Source organism: Phytophthora infestans, genomic scaffold (assembly GCF_000142945.1).
Source record: "Phytophthora infestans T30-4 supercont1.25 genomic scaffold, whole genome shotgun sequence".
Lineage (NCBI taxonomy): Eukaryota > Oomycota > Peronosporomycetes > Peronosporales > Peronosporaceae > Phytophthora > Phytophthora infestans.
Window position 1 is genome coordinate 1484806 of NW_003303734.1, and position 23808 is coordinate 1508613.

Sequence of the window (23808 nt, forward strand, 5' to 3'; positions counted from 1 at the left end):
TCCAGATCCTACAACCTAGTGAGCTTTCCTTTACACGTGCAGATCCGAAAGGCTAACCGGATTTACTGCTTGGCCGGCTACACCCTAGAGGCTCTCAACTCTCAAGATCCCGTCACCGGAGGCGGCAAGTACGACGAAAAGGCAACATAAAGGCAAGGGAGCATACCCGCAAGGGGGCCCTACGGCCAGATCCCAGATCTAGGCTTTGGATTCACCAAGGTCGAATATTCGCTTAGGATCCAGAAACATCTACGGACGCAGAGTGAAGATCTTAATACTACTGCTTCACCCCATCCCCACGTCTCGCCAAGACACTCAAGTTTACCACTAAAATACTTCGGAAGTTACCGAGAGAGCAAGATCCCGCCCTACCGACGGGAACACAGGGTGAGGGAAGTTCAGCAGATCACGGATCGTCGGGGGGCCCCCTCCGTTAGTCGGTGTCTGGGCGCTGTTGGTAAGTCGGATCCAGCAATCTCGCAGATTTTGCTGATCCCGCTACACCACATTTCCACTTTCGCGCGTCAATATGCATGCAAATCTGGCTAACGTTGAGCGCAACGGGCTCAACAATCGCAGCGTGAAACAGCGTGGGTACAGGTATCCGATGTAGTGCGGCGAAAGATCCTCGTTGTTCGTGCTCCATCTCCTAAAACAAACAAAAAGAAGCGTAAGAGTATAGGTGGTAGAATTCTGATGCGCCAGCTAATTGAAGAAGAAGAAGCGTCAAATAACGTACCAAGGCGAGGAAACCAGTGTCGTAGAGGAACAAGAAAGCTGACCAGGTGCCAGCGACAGAAATTGAACCTGTGGTAGAGGCTGTAGCAGTTTATAAACTGCTTGTAATCCTGAAATGGTGGAAATATAACTTGAGAAAGGATTTGCTTTCCCTAACCCTTAGCCATCTTGGATAAAATCGAATGAAATTCAGTCAAGTGTGGCTATTAAACTGACAAGTCCGTCAAACGTAGCGCCCAACTTGCAAGTTCCCACAAACGCAACAATCAGTAAAAAAAACCTCAAAAATAGCTGTGTGTCTGCTCTTTTCGATGGCGCAAGTAACGATTCAATTGGACAAATCATCTTGATGCTATCTGCAAGCTGTTCAAAGCGGCTACTAAATTCCCTAACTTTCTTAGCCCTCCGCCACTGTTAATAGTCCAAGTGGAGTGCATCATCTCTTGATTCAGTAAAGGTGCAATATATTTCCATTCGCTAGGGCTATCGTGGCTTCATCATATAATCGCAGCCAGTCGTTGTTCTTGATGGCGGCAAAGATGTCGAGGTTAATAGCATCACATGTGACTATGCTTGGACTTTTTGTCTTGATCATATCGAGCACTTCTGCCAGGGTATCGTCTGGACCGACATTGAGCTGAAATCCGCTGTGCTTCACTTCCAGAAACACACGCAACAACCTCGGCATTTTGCTTGAAATGATTTTATAAAAGAAAGTGAGAAAGAGATCATCGAAAAAATCCGATTACACCAATTCCATGCGTGTCAGTACGGTAATGTATCAGCCAATAGGGAGCGTGAATGTTGCTTATTTCTATTCTAGAAAAGTGACGTTCTTGGAATCCTGCTCTTCGAGTTAAATACTTGAAAAGGGCAAGGAGTTATTGTCCCGCATAGCTATTTTCGTAACGAAGTGGAGAAATATCCAAGATGGATATTGAGGTTTTCAATCTGCAAGTCTCTGCTTCGAGCGACAATAGGAAAAACACCAAAGACTAGTGATAGACTGACATAGACTATGCAGGCGATCGAATGGGGGAACTTCCTCACTCGAAGACTTTCTCGCTCGAAGCTAAGACTTTCTCGCTCGAAGCTCGAAGCTAACCCGCCTGCTCGGAATCATGACGCAACCTGCTATCTCGCCTGGATCGCTCGCCTTCCTTGGGCCAGCGCAGCTACCCTCGCTTACCGAGTTTCGCTACGTACGAGTGCTGAGTGTGGACGGAGCCAAGGCAACAGTAGCCATCGTTAGGCTTGACGATGGTGAAAATGTTGATGATAAAGTGGAGGTGGCAGTTCTGCGGTGCCGCCAGGTCACGGATGAGGAGAGTGGTCTCTGGCCCGGCATGTTCGTCGGACATCCGATCGCATTTATCCAGCCCGATGGTATCGGCATGGATGAATGGACATTCGGTCTCGTCACCGGATACCACATGTTCAAACACCAGCCGTGGCTTCACATTCGGTGCAAAGAGGATGCAAAGAAAATCAAGTTAGAGCAGCCGCCTAATGTCATCAAGGTGGACTGGATCAACTACGTTCTGCAGACCGGAGCGGGAAGTAACCAACGCCTCCACCACCAACGCGGAAGAGCTTCTAGTACTGACGGACGAAGCGTGCGCTCAGTGGGGGAAGAGCCGTGGAGCTCTGCCGCCAAAGCTCCTGAGCACTGTATTCCGTTTGAGGGAGATGCCCTGGTACCTGTCCTACGAGCTGACACACTGGCTGTCGTGTCTGTCCTACGACAGCACGTTCTAGATTGTGCGCGTAGCAAAAAGAGTAAAAAAGGTGCCAGCATGTTCGAACCCCCAGCCGGTAGTACCGGCTCAGTCCAGGCTCAAATGTCGCGCAAAAGCGCAAATCCCCAGACGTGGACGTACAAGACAAGCGGCCAGTCACGCGACGCAGGACGCTGGAAGCCCAGGCAAGTGCAGACGCTTCGGAGCTAGGGGAGACGCCCATGGGTGTGTCAACGTCGTCGGAGGCAGGTGATGAAGACGATGCCGACGTACTCGCCGTGCTGCAGCAGAACCGTGCATTGACCCACGATGCGGTGCCCGCCGGTGGTACCGTCACTAACGGAGGCGGGACAGCATCAATGTTGGCAATGAAGGAGGCGCGCGGGCGCTCGGCCACGACGTTTCGCCCAACGACACTTAAGCAGCAGATCTACAACGTCATTGGCCACACCGACAACCAAGGTAAGGACGCTCAATGTATTCTTGAATGTACGCAGGCCCGTGAATCTCGCATCCGAGAGGCTTCGCCCGTTTTACGCGGGGCATTTGATTTCGGATTTCATGTTCGCGGCCTCTCCGTCATGCACTTTGAGCGCGTACGGCGAGCGACACCGCTGGATGCGTCCGGTTCCGTGATCAATATGACAGATTTTTCCAGGAAGAACGGCCTCCAATCAGCCACAACCGACCCTTCGTAGACAGTGTTCATGGATGCACTTACTAATCTCCGTCGATTCGGAAGGAAGTTTTACAACGCAGACACTATGGACGTTCTGAATGCTGCTGTCAAGTTTATTGAGGATTTTACTGACGAAAATGAACCGGACAGAGAAACAACGAAGCGCCTGCTGCTATGGATCAATATGAAGGTGAGCAAGTTTCGTGGTCTGGTCATCTCTGACGGCCTGGCGGTAGCAATCCTAGTCAAAGACGAGCTCTCCCTTCACGACTCGCTACTAACGGAACTGCTCTATGATCTACAAAAAAAAAGTGATCGAGCTGGAGGCTATGCTGAAAGCGCAACAACACGCGACCACTTCGATGCATAGCCGACCGCGATAGTCTCGGTCGACCAAAGAAAGTAGTGGAGTACCCAAGAGCCTGGCGCGCACTTTGCCGAAGCAAGGATTGCTCGAGCTGTGCCTCAAGTACCTGTCAAAAACTGGGTGCAATGGAAACGGTGTCCCAGCAAAGTGCTTTTCCAAGTACCGCGCACATTTTCGGCCCAAGTCACTTTCTCCAGAAGCCAAGACCCATATTGAGACCCACTTCGGCGGACTCGCACCGGAGTTCGTCGACCTCTGACGTGGAAGGGTCTTCGGCGTACCTTTGCACACTTCTCCACTGTGTCCAACTGCAGCTAGTCTAGAATCAAACGAAAATGCTGTACGCGAGCGGATGACTGCGACACACAACAAATACATGACCAATTTGGAGACACTTAGTGCGTATTGTAGGACGGAGACCGCGAAAGAAGTGGCGACGACTGCAGCAAAATACGGCGTAAAGCCCCTGAAGTCGCTGGATGAGGAGCTTACGACGGGAATCGATGACAACATGGTCGCGCTCCATACCAATATCGCTATCGCCTCCGCCCTCTCATTGGCAGACTTTGTCCGCCTCGTGCGGAGTGGAAGTCAAGCATGGCCCCGATCTCAACGTTCTATTGCGAGGAATTAGGAGACACTCGGACCCAGTGAAGAAAAAGCAGCCAGTCACGCCAGCATTTCTCCGGCTACTACATCAACATCTCGACTTCGGTCGCCCCCGTAGCCGCCTATTGTGGGGTTCCGTCCTGCTGGCTTTCTTTTTCTTACTTCGGCGCTCTGAGTATCTTCGAGTGGAGTCAGGCCGGCACGCGTACTGCCTCAAGATTGACAGCACATATTTTTCGGGTCATCGAGGTTATCGTAATTCATACAAAGCTGCTACAGCAGCTACGATCGGTTTGACTGGCGCAAAAAAATGATCAATTTAGTCGGGGTGCTTGGAGGACTATACATGCGACCGGAGACAATTTGCTGTGTTCGAAGAGAGCACTCAACCACATTCTGCAAGCGCGAAAGAAATTGGGGTACGACACGGCGCCATATTTGTGCGTGGATCTCAGCGCCGAGGAAGTGGCCCAAGCGTTGAAGGCCCTGGCAGCAAGACTAGGAGTTCCGCCAGAAAACTACTCTACCCATTCGGTTCGCATCGGAGGCGAAACTGCTCTGCTCAGTGGGGAGGCCGACCGTCTCGCTATTAAGTTACCTGGTCGCTGGATGAGCAATAGCTATGTGAGCTATCCTGTACTAGCTGCTGAAGCTACTATGGGGCTGTCGCGCCGAATGGTCTAGAAGCCGACTAGGTATTCAGTCCAACCCAACTCCGACACCGCGACGAGCACATCTGTATGGGGGGGGGCTCACCGCGCCCTCAATCTTGGGTTCATGTGAATAATACATGATTGCCCCCTCTTACGCTGATGTCTTGTGCATTGGAAATAGAGAAATATCCAAGATGGATATTGAGGTTTCAATCAGCAAGTCTCTGCTTCGAGCGACAAGAGGAAAAACACCAAAGACTAGTGATAGACTGACATAGACTATGCAGGCGATCGAATGGGGGAACTTCCTCACTCGAAGACTTTCTCGCTCGAAGCTAGCCCGCCTCACCGCGCCCTCAATCTTGGGTTCGTGTGAATGATACATGATTGCCCCCTCTTACGCTGATGTCTTGTGTATTGGAAACCTCATTCACTAGAAGCGCTCCACCTTATGGACAATCAATTTGTAAGTGGAAAGAAAAAATGTTTTGGTTTGCGCCCTCACCTGCGCTTCTGTATACTAAATTTGTTGCGAGCATTTGGCTCCCCATACCATATGTAATAAGTACTTCGAAGTTTATTCAGCGTATACATGTAGAATTTTCAATATTAAGGAAGGGTACACACGTTCATTTCGGTTTAAATATTAGCTTGGACATCACCTGCTGCATCGTGCGCTGTGGCTTCATACCATTGTAATACAATTTGTTTGCCATTCCACTGCCATAGCGCAGAGCGAGTTGTACATTGTTTTAATTAAACAGTGCATGTGGGTGCGTGCAATGTTATCATTCCTTTTGACCATCGCAGTTGAGCATCGCGGCCAATCACCATCGGCTCTCACTGCTCGAACAAGTCACGATCTTGAGACGGGCGTCCACAGCCGATTCAATAGTTTCTCACTCGCGAATTTTCAGCGTGGACAGCACACTACTCGAACGGTGTAGTACGCAGCGAAAACGAAAAAGTATGGCGGTTCCTAAGAAGGTGCTGATAGGAATTGCCGTGGTCGTGGTGTTCGCCGTGATTGGAGTAATCGTAGGCATCGTGGTGAGCAAGAACTCGTCCAGTTCTTCCAGCACAACCGACGGTAATGCCAGCTCTGCCTCAGGGTCGACCAACACAGAGGTCGGTGGCTCCAGTGGCTCCACTCAATCTTCATCTTCGACAAAGAAATCTAGCTCAAGGTCCAGTGCGACGACCATTACGTCGGACCCTATAAGCGCTACCTACTCGCTAGCTGCGTTTGCTATCGGTGACTGGGGCACTACCACCACAAAGAGTTCGTGTTGCAAACGCTCGTCCACTTACAATGACTACGATGTGAACGCCGAGGACATCGGGGCCAATGTCATGAACCAACAGGCAAAAGATGCTGACGTCGCCCCGAAGTGCGTCATCGGTCATGGTGACAACTTTTACTGGAACGGCATCGACAGTGCCAACGGACGTGACTCCCGTTTCACAACCACCTATGAGTCGAAATTTGACGGTGACAACATCAAGACGTTGCCGTGGGTGAACGTCCTCGGTAATCACGACTACGGTGGAGCCGACTACATTTGCTCGGACGGTGACAGTGCCGGCAAATGCTCGGATACTGATGACCTGTTGACTTCATTGAAAAATAAATTTCCGTGGCAGTCGACGTACACAAGTCCGAATGACGATCGTTGGGTGTTGGAAGACCATTTCTACGTTTACTCAATTAAGGACGAGGCTTCGGGTATAAGCATTGACATCTTTAACGTTGATTCGGGTGATGCTGACTCGCACGGTGCTACAGAGGTGTGCTGCCAATGCTATGGCTACGCTGGTAACGATGATGACAAATGCTCGAACATTGCACGAGGTGACGACGCTTGTTGCGGTGGAGATGGAGATATGTACGACAAGTGCATGGCTCAGTTTACAGCGTGGAGCGATGACTCTCGTAAGCAACTGGAGGCGAATATTGCCAACTCGTGGGCGACGTGGAAGGTGGTGAACAGCCACTACTCGCCCTACGCTCACTACGCTGAAACTGGTATGGACAAATCATTAACGATACTGGAGTCCACCTCTGGCTGAACGGTCACACACACGGTGAGAATCACGACTACTCGACGTCTCTCGGTGTGCATTTCGTTGATAATGGAGCGGGCGGTGGCATTCAGAAGGAATATGCTACCGGTAGTGGCATCCCGACGTATGCTAAGGATTTAGTGGAGAACCTGTGGGTATATGACGGTCAAGAGTATGGCTTCTTCTCGTTGACAGCTTCGAAAGACTGGCTGAAGCTGCAATATCACACGACTGACGACAAGTGGTCCTTTGCGGAGAGTTTTAACTCGACTTCAGTGGGTGGCGTTGCAACGAAACACTGCTGGTACATTCCTAGCGACGGTGCGGAGGGCAAAGAGTGCACGTCAAGCTCGTAGATGTTTCAGCAAAGAGACGAACGTAGCGAGAAAGGATTAGATCGGAAGGCCAAAGACGTCCGTGGATGCACCTCGCTTGAATTGGTTTAAAAAGGAATGACCATTTCTAAAGTTTTGCGAGGTTTCGGTGGGAGTGGTGCTCCTAGAAGTTACGCACAGTAAGCAAGCTAGGAACGATGTAGATTGGCCGTCGTTTGCATCTGTCCAGTTGGCCCAATTTCTATTGCAATCTATCTTCGAATCACCCGACAATATCGCTACATGTTTACTGCTCAGAGACAATTCGTCCATTCTAAGATGACACACTGCACTTCTCAGAAAGAGCAGATGACACTACTCAGTACTGTACTGCACCCCGTTTTCGCGCCCTTGGACCGTTGATAAACTTCCGGATGTGATGATCCTGAATCCAAATGAGCTATTGCTTGTATTCGAGAGTCTGATTTATTTGTATGGTCCACCCCCGCGAAAACGGGGTGCAGTACTGTAGTGTCATCTGCTCTATCTGGGAAGTAAAACGAAAGTGAACAAAAACTGTGTACAGTAGTGACTACTGTACACAGTTTTTGTTCACTTTCGTTTTATTTTGTCGACTTTCAGATTGATTCACGACTCCCCTCAAGTTGATGCTAGCTAACGGTAAAAATGCTGTGCTGATAGGTCTGACACTAAACTTGTTTTCTTTAGTGTAACGAGGTACTATGTGCACCAACAGCTCCATATGTTGAGGCTGCGACGGCCTAGAGTACTGTACCGCTCTCTAGGACAATGATTTGTCGACTACTGTACATTTGAGTGCCCTGATAAGGTGAGAGGCATATCGAAGTAGTAGATGTAACTGAGAAATCCATGTGTCATCGTAAGTGTGGTACGCAAGCTGGCGTTAGAAAAAAAGGCACAAGAATCAAGTTTTTGGTGTAGTCACGTTGGCTATTGGCGGCTCTCGATTTACACCGTGACTTCTCTCAATTTGACGGTGCTGCGGAGTATCAATTTGCATGAACTCGACGCGTAAACCTTCCACTGATTCCCGGCATATCCTTTTAGCGACGTACGATTGGTCAAAGCTCTGATTCACTTTGCACTTTGAGACAGGGGCAACTCGAGGAACCAGCTCATTCTCGAACTTGCCGCGACTGTGAAGGCAGACAATAGGAAAGAAGCACAACTACCGTTTATAGACAAGAACTACGCTCGGTATGGCAATCCCCAGACGCACTCATCATCATCGTCGTCGTGGTCGTGCTTGCCATCGTCGGCGTGATCGTCGGCGTGGTGGTCACCAGGGACTCGTCAAGCTCAGCCAGCACTACGGACGGCACATCATCCAGCTCGACGTCCACATCGGGTAGTATCACAGCGACCAGCTCTGGTGGCCCCACGAAATCCTCGAAGAAGTCGGGCAGTGTTTCGTCGTCCATCACGTCGGACCCGACCAGCGTGACGTACTCGTTGGCAGCTTTTGCCATTGGAGACTGGGGCACTACCGTCACGCAGGACTCATGCTGCCAAAAATCAGGGTATACAGACTACGATATCAACGCCGAAGACGTTGTGGCCAGCGTCATGAACCAACACTGACGCCGAAGTGGCCCCCAAAATTGTCATTGGTCACGGCGACAATTTCTATTGGTCGGGTATCAATAGTGAAGATGGTCGTGATTCCCGATTCACGACCACCTTTGAGGACAAATTCGATGGTGACAACATCAAGACTCTTCCATGGGTAAATGTATTGAACAACCACGACTACGGTGGAGCCGACTACATTTGCTCGTCGGGTGACAACACCGCCAAGTGTTCGGATGGCGACGAGCTGGTCGCGGCACTAAATAATAAATTCTCGTGGCAATCGGGATACACCAGTCCCAATGACGATCGTTGGATTCTAGAGGACCATTTCTACGTCTACACTATCGAGGACTCGGACGCCGGAGTAAGCATTGATATCTTTAATGTCGACTCGAACGATGCTGACTCGCACGGAGCATTAAAAACATGCTGCCAGTGTTACGGGTACGCTGGAGATGACGACGATGCGTGTGATAACGTTGCACGTGGTGACGACGCGTGCTGCGGCGGCGATACAGACATGTACGATGCATGTCTTGCGCAACTTACCTCTTGGGCTGACGACTCGAGGACGCAACTTAAGGCAAACATTGCCAATTCGACGGCAACGTGGAAAATTGTCAATAGTCACTCAATCCGTACGCTCATTATGCCGAAGCAGGTATGCAGGAGTGGTTTGACATTATCAATGATACAGGTGTCCACCTTTGGTTAAATGGACACACGCACGGAGAAAATCATGACTATTCGTCGTCTCTTGGTGTCCATTTCGTTGATAACGGCGCCGGTGGTGGTATCATTAAGGAGTCCGCTAGTGGCATCCCGACGTATGCGGAAGGTTATGTGGAGAATCTTTGGGTGTACGACGGTACGGAGTATGGTTTCTTTTCTCTTACTGCGTCGAAGAAGCTGCAGTATCACACGGCAGATGACAAGTGGTCGTATGCGGAGAGTTTTAACTCGACCAGTGTGGGTGGTGTGGCTACAAAACATTGCTGGTACGTCCCGAACGACGGAGGTGAAGGTCAAGAGTGCACGTCGTCGTCGAGCTCTTCTTAGCTACATTGCAAAAAAATAATTCTAATGTTGAACCAACCAAAAAATTGCTTCACAAGCTGCCAGAAAAACTAACCGACAAAAAAGAAGAATTTCTCTACTATAATGGGCCATTCCGACAGTCGTACGAGGCTTGTACTACAAGTTGGTCGGCAAGGATCTCTGTCTAACCGTGGCTTTATCTCACTAATGCCTGCTAGTCAACCGGGCTTAGTTTCCCGGACGACTGCTGAATGGATAAACCAACTCTGCTGCACATATTCGATCTCGATAAACGAAGAAGATCACTATACTGCGGCCTACACCTTTTCAACTTCAAAATGGCTGTCATTTTGAACTGCCACATTCAACTACGAATTTGCCATTTTGACGTTTGGAGGTATCGGAGACCAGAAGTAGGAAGACGCGGATTGAACCGATACTGTTGCGGACATGTACGGCCTAACCCACTGAATGAAGCAATCATTTTCGCTTCAAATATGTCCACCACCACGGCAGCATGACAAGTTGCTAGGAGTCGCTATAAACCGTTCGTTCACTTCGCGGGAGCGGGGATGCAAGAGTATTAATATCATCCATGGAAGCGATGCCCATTTGTGGGCAAAAGAACAGAAATGCTGATGGTGAGAGCAATGAATAGTCGTCTGCCCTCGGTGTGCAATTTATCGCTAACGGGGCCGGTTGTAACATCCAGAAGGACCCTGTTAACCCAGTTCCGACGTATGCTAAGGATAATGCCGAGGACATGTATGGTTCATACACGTCCTCGGTATGATTCAAATGTGTTTTCGGCATAGTCCTCAACATACTTTGATAGGCATTTACGCGACGAAAATTATTATTTTTTCGCTCACGAGGATTAGTTGACGCTGCAATGCATCGTAGTCGGATATCGATCAATATTGGCAGCGTGGCAACTGAGCTCTCCTAGAACGTCCCACATGTTGGAACCTACGACCAGGAGTGCCTGTCTTCGTCTAAATATCGTCAGACTGCTGAGAATATGCATAGATGGCAAAACCAAACCATTGTTTTCGAGGTTTCATGGCGTGAAAAGAGACTAACGAGTACAAAAGTGGGAAACCGAAACTTTCAAAAAAAAAATTTAAAAAAACTGGACATAAATTATGGATATATTGGTACAACCGTGTTGAAGTCAGTATGATTACCTTGAGCGAATCTCTCTAAGATACTATAATGAGATTTAGGAGGTCCTGTTTAAGCCGTTATGACTAGCTTAAACTCTATTAGCACTAATGGCTGGTGTGCAGCTATTAGTGGCTGGCTTCCTAAGACTAATAAAGTGCCCACTTCGTCTTTTGACGCCTACAAGTACGTCTTCTTCTTCTATCTACTCTTCTCGACCTGTTATACGAGTTATAGGTTATGAGCCCAAGCCAAGCCTCAAGCGACGACTTCCCTCGCCTCATCGGCGCCGAGAACTTCGACGTCTGGAAGACCCGTGTGTGCGCAGCACTAGATGGCAAGCACCTACTCGGCTACGTGAAGCAGCCCGACTACGATGGTGTGTCTGACGACGAGAGCGAAGACAGCGGCAGCGATATGGCTGATGCCAACGATGAGCCGCATCCCAACGGTACCAAGAACGTCGAAATCGACTCCGACGCTGTGGACTACGACGAGAGCGACGACGAGCTCAAGCCGCCCTCGGACTCGGACGAAGACTCTGGAGCCAACTCCGACACGTCAATCAAGAGGAAGGACCTCCCGGCTGCTCGTTCATTTAGCCAGCGAGAGGCTCGCGTGCACGCAAACGCGCCAAGAAAGAGCCGCGTCAGCCTCTTAGCCAGCGCGAACGCCGTCGACAAGAAGCCAAGACCAAAGCCTTCTTGATGAAAACGATAAATAACATGCACGTGCGGCTGGTCAAAAATATCACGACATCCTACGAGATATTCAGCTACATCTGCCAGAAGTACGAGGGAGCAGCCTTTCATAATGACCCGTACTTTATTCAACACTACTTGATGGAGATCAAGTATGAGGAAGGCTTATCCTTCATGGCGTCCTGTATGCTCCTCAGCTCCAATTCAGTCTGCTTTCAATTCCAGCAGCTGTGAAGCACGACTTTCACTTCAGCTTTGACCGCAAGCAGTGTTCTATGCAAACTGACCAGCGCTTCAAGATCAAATCGCTCATGGCTACCAACACGGATCTGTATCAGTTCCAAGCCAGCCCAGCGGCACCGCCAGCGGCTCTTATTGCCTCAGGTAAGTAACGTTCCTTTCTGCTCTTACATAAACGCCTTGGACACCCTAACGTTCGTGTCTTGAATGAGTCAGGCCATACATGGACTCGATGGATCTATACCTCTAGGTCCAAAGACAGATTTCTTTTGTACCTGCACGTTAGCGAAGTCACACCGCTCCCCATTTTACTCTAATTGAGATGTTAAACGTGCTACATCACCTTTGTCAAAAGTCCATTCAGATATCTGTGATCCACAACCTGTGCCTAGCCTTACTGGTTGTCGTTACTTCTTGATCTTCATCGATGACTTTTCTCGATTCATGTTCACTTATGCAATTAAGAACCGTAGCGAGTTGTATGGCTGTTACAAATACTTCAGGTAGAAAGCCCTGAATATTTTCAGCCAGGATATATCTGTCATAGAGTCCGCGTTCGGTGTTGAAGACAATGCAAACCAGGGTAACTTTGAGATTCAGCGGCTTCAAGCAGACAGCGCTAAAGAGTACGAGAAGCTTGGCCGCATCCTATTTAAAAAGTATGGAACTCAATCCCAGTTTACCAATGCATACACACCTCAGCAAAACGAAGTTGCAGAACGCCGCATGCGTACCATTATGGAGCGTATCTGAGCCCTTCTACTTGACGACAAGCTACCGAAGCCGTTATGGGCCGAGTGTGTCTGTCATGTGACCACTCTCATCAATATGACCCTAGCTCCAAGACGGATGGACGAACCCCCTATGAGCTTTGGCACAACCGTATTCCATCCATGCAGTTCATCAAAATATTCGGATGCAGCGGATATGTCCTCATCACGAAGCAATACCGAGACAAACTCGACGCTAGAGCCCGTTTGTGTATGTATCTTGGTGTGCCTGGCCATAAGAAAGGCTACCGTCTGATGAACATCCATACTCATGCAATTATCTACAGTCGTGATGTAGTCTTTAAAGAGGACGAATTTCCCTCTCTCACAGGCCTGACGTCTACTCCAGAGCCCACACAGTACACGAATCGGCAGCAATCTACCGCTACACTTGCCAGACCTCTGCCATCTGCAACTGCTACTACAGTAGCACCGGAGCCAGAACCAGTGACCACACCGTCACCCACCTCAGACCAGGCACAGTGAACCAACGTGTACTGCCCTCACTGAGGGAGGCTGTTGATCGAACAGCCATACATTATTCTTTTCGAGCGGAGACGGACTCTGATCCTCCGCATCATTCGACTCCTAGGCGACCCCGCCTCTCTGCGGAAGCCATTGATAGCTCTGAGGAAGCGAATGACGTAACTCTCAACTCTGAGGAAGATATACACGAACAGGAGCAATGTCAGCATTTACTGTACACATTACTAGCTATTCGGTATGTGTCTGAGCCCACTACGTATCGGGGAGCAATGAAGTCTTCCCAGGCATAAAGCAGCTAACTCGGAATACAAGTCCCTCATGGACAATCACACTTGGGTGTTAGTATCCCCTCCTAAAGGAAGGGAGATTTTAAGTAGCCGATGGATCTTTGTTGTGAAGTATACTGGCACTGGCGAAATCGACCGATTTAAAGCGCGTCTTGTGATCAAAGGATTCCTTCAGGAATATGGCATCGATTACAACAAGATATTCTCTCCTGTCATCAGGATAGAGGTACTTAGACTACTTCTTACTATTGCAGCTCTTCTCGACTTTGAAGCTCACCAAATGGATGTTAAGACAGCATTCCTGAATGGTTATTTGGAAGAGGAGATTTACATGGCTCAACCGGAAGGTTTCAAAATCCCGGGCAAGGAGCACCTAGTGTGTAAACTCCTTAAGAGCTTATACGGGCTGAAGCAAGCGCCCCGTGTCTGGTACCAAACCCTGACTGCCTTCCTAGAGAGTCTTGGGTTCCTGAAACTTATTAAAGATCGATGTGTCTTTCGACGCACAGTTAGTGACATCACCTGTTACATTGCAGTGTACGTCGATGACTTACTGATCATTTCGCCAACACCAGCACTCGTCAATGAGCTAAAATCAGCCCTGAATAAGCGATTTTCCATGTCAGATTTAGAGGAGGTGAAGTACTTACTCGGCTGGTCCATTCAACGAGACCGTAAGAATCGAACGATATTTATCCACCAGCACAAGTACGCTACGAAGGTCGTTGACCGCTTCAGTGTCTTCATTCCGTACCCTATTGCAACACCAGCAAAACGGAACGCCAAACGCTCCGTAAGCAGCCAGCCTAGCAGTGAGCACGAGAAAGATGCGATGAAATCGATTCCGTATCGCCAAGCCGTAGGCAGTATCATGTACCTAATGGTCGGTACTCGACCCGATATGGCATTCTACATGCGAGAGGTCAGCCAATTTCTAGCGAATCCAGGTATGGATCACTAGAAAGCAGTCATTCGTGGTCTACAGTATCTATCTGGAACGAAAGAATACGGTCTTCTTCTGGGAGGCTCGACCGATATTACATCGGAAAACCTTGCCGATCAACTGATTGCCTATAGTGACTCTGACTACGCCAACTGCCCCGACTCGAGACGCTCCATTAGAGGATACGTGACAATGCTAGCTAGTGGTCCTATCTCATGGCTTTCGCGAAAGCATAATACTGTAGTTCTCTCAATAACAGATGCAGAATATATCGCCCTATGTCACTGCATGCAAGAGATGATATTCCTTAAGCTTCTCCTGAGAGAACTTGGCTTCGCTACAACGCAGGCTAACACTATATACGAGGATAATCAGAGCTGCATGAAAATCTGCTACAACCCCGAGCTTCACGGACGATCAAAACATGTACACGTACGATAATGTTTTGTACAAGAGAAAGTAGAGCGGCATGAGTTCAACGTCACCTACTGCAATACGAAAGATATGATAGCTGACATCTTTACTACAGCTTTAGACAAGCACCAGCTCAGAGAACTAAGGGACAAGCTCAGAATGCAATCTCTGAAAGCAGAATCCGGTCACTAGTATAGAAATACACCGATCATACAAGCGCATGAAGCGTGTCTATATTTTGCGTTCTTTTAAGATTTTTTTCCAATGGGTTTTATCTCTTTGGTCGCACAAGGTTTTCCCTCGTTGAGGTTTCCCTGGTCAAGTACCAAATTAGCTAGACACACGAGTTCATTTGAAATCATCCATGCAGCACAACCTATGTGCTGGGAAAGTTCATTATCAGTTAGGCAAACCCGCGGAAATCCTACTGACTCCTATCATTTACTTCTGCTTGCAGACAATGAACGGACGAACAAACGCATAGAAATCAATTCAATTCTCCGCTGACTCAACAGGCTTACCTTATTCCGAAATGTAAAAAAGCCGGTCATTGCCTTGGACTGTGAGTACGAAAGCATGCCCAACGCTTTGGTGGCTGTAAGCAGCAACAACATAGACACCATTCCTGAGCTTGATCTCGTTGAGTACACGGACGCCACGCCGAACAGGAACCGCCAAATTATCCAGAGCAATGGCTCTATAAAGGAAGTCACGGCCAGCATCACATAGGCGACGCAAGAAGACGAGAGCCACCTTCCACGACGTCCCCTTCGTTAAGTCCTCTCCACGTGAAGTCCTCTGGTGCTTCACAAACTCGTCGATGTCCTTCTTTGTAACAATATCCGGACGGCCGGTTAATTCTGGTGCACGTTTCAACGCGTGGAAAATGCAGAGTCCTTCCATGTCCGCACCGATAGCATTCTTGCCAAATTCATCGGTAGGCCAGAATTAAGCGAACGTCTTGACTTTAGAAGCTTTTCACCTGTCGACCAGCTCGAACTCCTTCCGGAAATTATCGGCAAGCAGCTGAGAACGGGGCTCCCATGTCCGCTGATAGTACCGTCGTTTCTTGACGAGAGGATTAATCCACAGCACTTGGTATGTGTAATGTACTAGCGAGTCACCGCGCCGGTCATTAATCCTAGCAACCTGCCACGTTTCCTTGGTTGACATGTAGTTTGCGGTGACAGTCAACTTCGACCGCTCGTAATTTTTGTCGTAGATGCGCCAATACATCTCATTGTCGCTGTCACTATCATCATTTGTGTCACTAGGCACATAGTCGGTGTCAGAATGTGTCACTTTTGTGGTTTCAGGGAAACATCATTAAATTTCCCCACTTTAGTGACATCGGGTGGAATAGTGGCAACGAGTGCTCGAAAAGCCTCCTCTTCATCCTCCAGCGCGGCGATAAGAACTGGCGCAAGCTGCTGTGCTGTCCGTGATGCCCGCTTCTTCTTGTCCCTCATAGAAGCGCCCTCTGCAACTGGAAAAGACTCTTTGCCCTCCGAAACAGCCTCTGGTGATGCTTGAGCCATTATACCTTTTAACACAGCGTCACACGCTGGTCGCCCAGTTCTCAGAAACTGCTTCAGCCTCTGGAACGGCCTGAGGAGTTGTAGTGCGCGACGTGATCATCGCAGTGTGCGTGGCAGCAGCTCGATCAGCTGCTTATGCCTTCTTTCGAGCGCGCAATCGTTTTGCGGTTGTGCTCTTCCTCTGTCTTTTGTTTATGCGTGAAGGAGCCTGCTTCGTAGCAGCGGCAAGTAGAGACGACATGTTGGGCTCCATCCTCGAGCTCCTACCAGGCGTGTCACTTAGCGTCCTCCTTCCCTAGCAGAAACTGCAGGGCAAAGTCAGATCGGCTAGCCTAAGCGACTTCCTTGGCGGCGTTTCAAGGACTGAGGAAAAGTCCTTTAAAAAGTGTTTTACCTCTGTTATAACATAGAATTGTCAGTTTGATAAAGTATGTTCAGAGGCAGGGAGGCTGTTGAAGTAGCCTCTAAACAGTATGATTACCTTGAACGAATCTCTCTAAGATATTATAATGAGATTTAGGATGCCCTGTTTAAGCCGCTATTACTAGCTTAAACTATACTAACACTAATGGCTGGTGTGCAGCTATTAGTAGCTGGCTTCCTTAGACTAATAAAGTGCACACTCCGTCTTTTGACGCCTACAAGTAACGTCTTCTTCTTCTCGACCTGTTATACGAGTTATAAACCGGAAGAACTGCGAGTACACTTGAAGGTCCTCCTTCGCTTCGAGGGTGAGACGCATGGGAAGTCATGCCAAATGAGGGCTTAAAGAGACCTGATGCACCCGCAGCGAAGCGGAGGGCTGCAATGGTCGGCGCGTAGCCCGGAGTAGTTACACCAAAAAGGAAGTTATAATCTAATCCAGACACCGCGCCTGGCTAAGTCCGCAGACGAGTGCCAACGCGCGAGTGTCCTACCAATTACAGTACTATGATTAAACATGTCTACATGTAGTACTCGTTCATCTGCCGTTTCTTTAAAACCTGTCGAATCAGATACCTGTACTCGGGGCTCTGCTTCGTGTACTCAGGGTCAGTCGGCTTCCTCATGGCGTCGAGGAATCATTTGGAATCCCTGTGTGCACTCGCAAGGAGGATAGAGACGCGAAGTGCTCAACATGCAGTAGTCGAACTGACTCCCCATGTGTAGGTTCTACCTGCATTTTTTAAAACAAAATAGTGTCATTCCTCACAACGAAGTCTATAAGACCACAGATAGCTGTAAGTATGGGTGTGTCCCATGAGTCTGTGTGGGTCTCTCTGCCTTTCTTGTCCGCATGGCGACCATCGAGCAATCCTTTGGTGGCTGCTACAGCTCTAAAATCACAGATGTCTTGCCGCCAAAATTAAAAATAACGTTAAAACGCTTAGAAAATCTCCAAAATCATTTTTTCTTTCATCCAATAGGTATTCGGCATTATTAAACTTTTACCACTCTCAGCGAATCAGAGACTGAAAAAAAATAAGCACCCAGAGGCTGTGTGCCGGGCGTATCCGGTACCTATGACCAGCTCATTTGAGCTTTGGCCGCCCTCCACAGACCTCGTTCCCTCCCAGACAACTACCTAGAGCACCAACCAGCGTCTAATTAATCGAAATGGTTCGCTATCACCGGTGTGGTGGTCATTTTGGCTGTCATCGGTGTGATTGTCCGTGTTGGTCGCTCGCAAGTCTAGTGACTCTACCAGCGAGTCATCAGGCACGAACAGCTCCGGCTCCGGCTCGAAGGGCACCGGCAGCGGGGCATCGACCACGTCGTCCTCGACTTCGGGCACCACCTACAAGCTCAAGAACTCGACGAGTTCGGCGTCGAGCTCCGTCATCTCCGACCCGACCGATGGTGAGCTCTTGACATTTTTGTGAGACGGTACCAACTACTTGCGTTGATGATTTGTGTGTGGAACAGCCAAGTTCACCGTCTCGGCTTTTGCTATCGGCGACTGGGGCACGACTGTCACGAAGGATTCGTGTTGCTGAAGCGGCTACAGCCGCTTCAGCTGTCCCCAAGTGCATTTTGAGTCATGGTGACAATTTCTACTGGACAGGCATTGACAGCGAGGACGGACGTGACTCTCGCTTCACGACCACCTTTGAAGGAAAATATGAAGGTGACGGTAGACTTTTATTTGGATCATATTTCGATCGTCACATAAATGGTCAGTTGATCAAATCCCTTGACCCTGTCGAAAGTTGGTCAAATCTGAAGTGACTTGAAATTGTTTCATGCACAAGCCCTTCTACATGCATTTCCAAATTTGCTGAAAATCGTATTATCTTTACTACTCTACGTAAACTACGCGTTCGTCGTTACGGTGTCTGCACTTCCTCCGAGTTCCACAGGGACAGGGAGATCTTGTGGCTCAGGAGATCGACGTTGCCGTTTCTTCGCTCGGGACTTTGACATATCCTCAATTCGGTTGACATAGCGTTTCGACAGAGCTTGGATTATGCCGACAAATGATGGTAGAGAAGGGTGTGGAGCTGTTAGCTCCCCGTTTATCTCGCGGTTGAAACGCTCCGAAGGATTATTAGTACGACTTACCATAGCAGCATCCACCACATGAACATTCCAAACAGTAGGTGTGTACGTCTTCAGCCACGTTGTACGAAAATACGAACCAACCCGCTTCCACAACACGTCCGAATACCGAATGCTCTTGGGCACACACGTGTCTCTTAACTTGCCTTGCACAAATTTGATGCCTTCGTCTTTCATCGTCTCGTGTGGAATGACAGTCAGCATATCTAGACAGCCCTTTCTCATTGCAATGACGACCTCACTTTCAGGGAGGCTTAGTGCCTTCAGCTTCCTTCGCAGGCCTGCTTAAAATGAAAGTAGCAGCCGACGATATCTGGAAGTTGAATTTGTGCTGCCTTTAGCAATCCAACCTCAAAGTCGCAGACCACCATGCTCGGCTCGATTTTGTCGTCTGCAGCGACATTGACAGCCTCCATCAAATGCCAATACGTATCTTGGGTGTTTGACATGCACAATGTATAAAATACAGGGACGAATAGGTCCGTTGCATTATCAAAAACCATCATTACCACGCACTGGTAGAATGGGCGCGGGATGCACCTGAATGTCCCTTCGAGAAACAACGTCGTCTGTTTGTACTTCAGTAGCTTGATCAGATCAGGATGAGCCCAACCGACTAAGCGCTCTAGTGTGGTTCCATTCATATAGGACCTGTTTATTCGAAAGGATGGCTGTGTGGTCCCCGATACCAGTGACAGCGGCCGAACTTCCACAATACCATGCAAATCTGCACCAAAGTGAGCACGTCTCGCTCGGGTCCGAATTGCACCAGTGTTACTTCCTCAGGGTAGAAGTCGCTGCGAATGTGGTTCCCGATTCGCTCCGCCGTCAGTTCCGTTCGAGTGATAGCCATCACATTCGTGGCCTCCTCCATGTCTTCGGTAACATCTACCCCAGGTAGTTCCACTCAACGCCGGTCGCAAGAATGTTCACCACGAAATTGGTACTCATTTGTCTTAATAACGTAATGTAACTTTGCCTTGCATTTTGTACTCCGGTAGGAACTACATCTGTACGAAATCTTAACCTCCGATTTATGGTAACCTGTAAATGCGTGACCAGCTACATGGACAACAGTGCGACGGTGATGCTGAGCACTGTTCGCTGGAACATGCTGTGGAATACCTTCAGCGGCTTCTTCGTCTGCAGGATGCCCAGTAGAAGGTGAAGTTGATATGGCACGCTGCTGATCACCTTCTCTACTAAAAAAAAACTGGAGGTGATCCACTTAAGCTGCCAGGAAAACCCTCGCTGCAGGCATCGCTAGAGTCTCGTTGAGGAGTTAGGCTTCTTCCCCGAGCCGCACGTTGTCGAGGACTGCAATCGCGCCGAGTGTAAGAACTGCAGCGACGACTTGGGTTTCGGCGTCGACTCAACCAGCTCATGTAACTTGAGCATCTCCGACGACTCCGTCTCTGATCATGTCCAGCGGTACGCTGAGGACTTCGGCTGTAGCGGCAACGCGAAGAGCGCCAAGACAAACTTGAGACGCGCCAGCGACTTTTATGGGGTCGTACAGAAGAGATCTGGTGCCTTGGGCTATATCCACGGAGAGAAGTGTACCGACGACTTGTACTGCGGTCGCCACCGCGAGTGCGCCGCCGACTTGGGCTTGGACTGCAACCGCAACCATAACTCCGCCCGCGACGTGGGCTTGGGCTACGACCGCGACCACGGCCATGACTGCGCCGACAACTCGGACTGTGCTCGCGACCGGACGAGTGACGACGACGTGAGCTGCGGCCACGACCAGCAGAGTCGTGATGGCGTGGACCGTTGCTGTGGTCGTCGACACGCCAGCGGCTTGGACTGCGGCAGGAACGAGACTTACTCCAGCGACGTCGCGAAGATGAGACGCCCTGAGAGCTTGGGTTTCGCATGCGTTCGGTGCTGTGCCGAGATCTCTGGTGCCTTTGACTGCACGGAGGTGAGCAGGTAGTGGCCTCGTGAAGTGGTGAAGAAGGTGCTGGAGACGCTACAACTTGCTGGATCATGGTCGTACAGGAAGGGTGGCTACTTATCTTCGTTGTCGGGAAAGTGTAAATGACGGAGGTGGTCGACCACACATATCCGTACTTAAGATGGATATTTGATCAAATCACTTGACCAGGTACGAAATAGAAGGTTGACCGTTTTTGTGATGATCGAAATATGGTCCAAATAAAATACTTCGTGTCGACAATGGTGCTGGCGGCGGGATCCAGAAGGAGTCTGCCAGTGGCATCCCCGAATACGCTTCGTCTGATGTTGAGGCTGTGTGGGCGTACGGTGGCCAGGAGTACGGCTTCATGTCAGTGGAGGCGTCAGAGGAGTGGCTGAAGTTGCAGTACCACACAGCCGACGACTCGTGGTCTTTTGCGGAGAGTTTCAACTCAACCGAGATTGGAGGTGTTGCTACCAAACATTGCTGGTATATCCCGGTGGACGGTGGCACTGGCAAGGAGTGTTAATCAGCTTTAACGTGCATGTACCATGAGTGTTTAGAATGAATCTTTTTTTTGCGTGGGTTAAATTGCTTTTGTTGCCACATTGTTGTGGCAAGTTGCCGGATTTTGCCTAGAGAGAAATGATGGACGCTAAAAGCCACAACTGCGCGTTTGCTCCATGCGGCATGTGTGGAGAATACAGCACAAAGGAACTACATTTTGCGCCTTTATCGTTGTCTCGACAGTCAATTCAGATGTGAGGAGATGTTTTCCGGCACATTTTCAGAGTCCACGCCTCGTCTACTGTAATTAAATCCCTTTACAGTATTTGATGTTCGAAGGGAACAAAGTCTAATTTGCACGTCGACTTGCTAAGATTTAATCAAAAAGAGCCAGCGAGGGGATCGGATAGGCTATTGTTCAGAGCAGCAACACGGAGGCACCACAGTGAGTTCGTGCTCATTTGCGCTTTTGCCGAGGAGGAGAGGCATTAGAGCTCCCGTCAGGAGGACAGGACATACTCACAGCAACTACAACAGGACAGCGACATCTCGGTGTCAAAATGATGTCCAAGAAAGCCCAGCTTGTCGGCGTGGTGCTGGTCCTCGCCATAATCGGCGCCATTGTCGGCGTCATGGTGGTGCGCAAGGCCAGCAGCTCTGCCAGCGAGTCATCGGGGACTGCTTCCTCTGGCTCAGGTGCCGGTGTGTCTAGTAGCGACAACGACAGCACGACCACCGGCTCGACCGGTGGCAAAAGCTCCGTGTCGAAGAAGAAGAAGAAGACAACTTCGGGCTCCGGCTCAAGTACCGGCTCAATTACATCCGATCCGACTTCCGGTAACTTTGATTTCGCTAGTCGTGATGTGTCACCCAGCTCAGTCTCATGAATTCTTTTGTTTTTTCACAGCCAAATACACTCTTTCGGCCTTTGCAATTGGTGACTGGGGTACCACTGTCACGCAAGACTCGTGTTGTACACGTTCGTCGACCTACAACGACTATGATGTCAATGCCGAGGACATTGTGGCTAATCTGATGGACCAACAGGTCTCTGCTGCATCGGCACCCCCTAAGTGTGTTCTCAGCCACGGTGACAACTTCTACTGGACAGGTATCGACAGCGAAGGTAGTCGTGATTCCCGTTTCACTGCCACTTTTGAAAAGAAATACGGAGGTGACAATATCAAGAATGTTCCATGGGTCAACGTGCTGGGTAACCACGACTACGGTGGCGCCAGTTACATCTGTGCGGATGACAAGGGCCTCGCCGCATGTTCCTCGGCTGAGGAGTTGGTTAAAGCACTGTCGAATAAGTTCCAATGGCAGTCGGACTACACGAGTCCGAACGACAACCGTTGGATTCTGAAGGACCATTTCTATGTGTACTCGATTGAGGACAAGGACTCAGGTGTGAGCATTGATATTTTCAATGTGGACGCAGGTGATGCCAGTACCCACGGAGCGCAACAGACGTGTTGCCAGTGCTATGGCTACGCAGAAGGTAGCGACAAGAAATGCAAGAATGTCGCTCGTGGAGACAAACTCTGCAGCGGTGGCGACACTGAGATGTTTGATGCTTGCTTTGACAAGTTCGCCGAGTGGGGTGATGACTCGCGTAAGCAGCTGGCCAAGGAGGTAGCAGCTTCGAAAGCCACGTGGAAGATCGTTAACAGCCACTATTCGCCATATGCTCACTACGATGAAGCGGGTATGAAGAAGTGGTTCGACGTTCTGCAAGACTCGGGTGTTCAGCTCTGGATGAATGGGCATACTCACGGTGAAAACCACGACTACTCGTCGGGCTATTCCATTCACTTCGTGAACAACGGTGCTGGTGGTGGTATCCAGAAGGAATCGGCCAGTGGTATCCCCGAGTATGCTGCGGGTGATGTGGAGGCCCTTTGGGCGTACGGTGGCCACGAATATGGCTTCATGTCCGTCGAGGCATCGGAGGAATGGCTAAAGCTGCAGTACCATACGGCGGATGATTCGTGGACGTTCGCGGAGAGCTTCAAGTCGACGAAGGCTGGTGGTGTGGCGACCAAGCACTGCTGGTACATCCCTCTTGATGGTGGCGAAGGCAAAGAGTGTTAAGAACACTGTGGCCGAGTCGGCAACTATTGTACTAAGTTTACATGTAGATCGCGATGTCGTAAAATCTATTTTGATGAAACAATGAGTTTGCTCCGAAATGTTCCTCTCCGTTATTAGTGATATTTGCCACACTTGACGGATATCGCTGTAACATTTTTGGTTTCGATGCGGTGCAGCTCAACATTTGTGAGCGTCGACACTTCAAGTCCCATTTACTCATAGTTGAGTTATCGAAGTTAACCTGGGTTCTTGCTTGTTCAGCAGAGACCATGTCGACCTGGCGCTTGTTGATGGAAAGTCCCTCACGCAAGAATCGAGTGTGAGGCTTCATGGTAAACTATTCAGTGAGGCTTTCGCGTTGCCGATGGATCTGTTGGGCATGCCGCACGC

At 49.5% G+C, this 23808-nt stretch overlaps 5 protein-coding genes across 5 annotated transcripts; all 5 read left to right on the forward strand.

The window, feature by feature from the left end:
- Positions 1-1859: 1859 nt before the first annotated feature.
- PITG_13106 (uncharacterized protein) lies at positions 1860-3175 on the forward strand (the record flags this gene model as incomplete). The annotated part of the gene is made up of 2 exons (XM_002900586.1): positions 1860-2354; positions 2594-3175. 2 exons carry the CDS (start codon positions 1860-1862, stop codon positions 3173-3175), a joined length of 1077 nt encoding a protein of 358 aa, XP_002900632.1.
- Positions 3176-6138: 2963 nt separating this feature from the next.
- Positions 6139-7205, forward strand: PITG_13107 (uncharacterized protein; the record flags this gene model as incomplete). The annotated part of the gene is made up of 3 exons (XM_002900587.1): positions 6139-6601; positions 6708-6758; positions 6841-7205. 3 exons carry the CDS (start codon positions 6139-6141, stop codon positions 7203-7205), a joined length of 879 nt encoding a protein of 292 aa, XP_002900633.1.
- Positions 7206-8404: 1199 nt separating this feature from the next.
- On the forward strand, positions 8405-9404 carry PITG_13108 (uncharacterized protein; the record flags this gene model as incomplete). The annotated part of the gene is made up of 4 exons (XM_002900588.1): positions 8405-8465; positions 8509-8768; positions 8893-9310; positions 9361-9404. The coding sequence occupies 4 exons, from the start codon at positions 8405-8407 to the stop codon at positions 9402-9404; spliced, it is 783 nt and encodes a 260-aa protein (XP_002900634.1).
- Positions 9405-9440: 36 nt separating this feature from the next.
- PITG_13109 (uncharacterized protein) lies at positions 9441-9836 on the forward strand (the record flags this gene model as incomplete). Its single annotated transcript, XM_002900589.1, has 1 exon — positions 9441-9836. The coding sequence occupies one exon, from the start codon at positions 9441-9443 to the stop codon at positions 9834-9836; it is 396 nt and encodes a 131-aa protein (XP_002900635.1).
- A 9863-nt stretch (positions 9837-19699) lies between these two features.
- Positions 19700-23516, forward strand: PITG_13111 (uncharacterized protein; the record flags this gene model as incomplete). Its single annotated transcript, XM_002900590.1, has 5 exons — positions 19700-19777; positions 20164-20823; positions 21101-21284; positions 21862-22161; positions 22232-23516. The coding sequence occupies 5 exons, from the start codon at positions 19700-19702 to the stop codon at positions 23416-23418; spliced, it is 2409 nt and encodes an 802-aa protein (XP_002900636.1).
- Between the last annotated feature and the right edge of the window lie 292 nt (positions 23517-23808).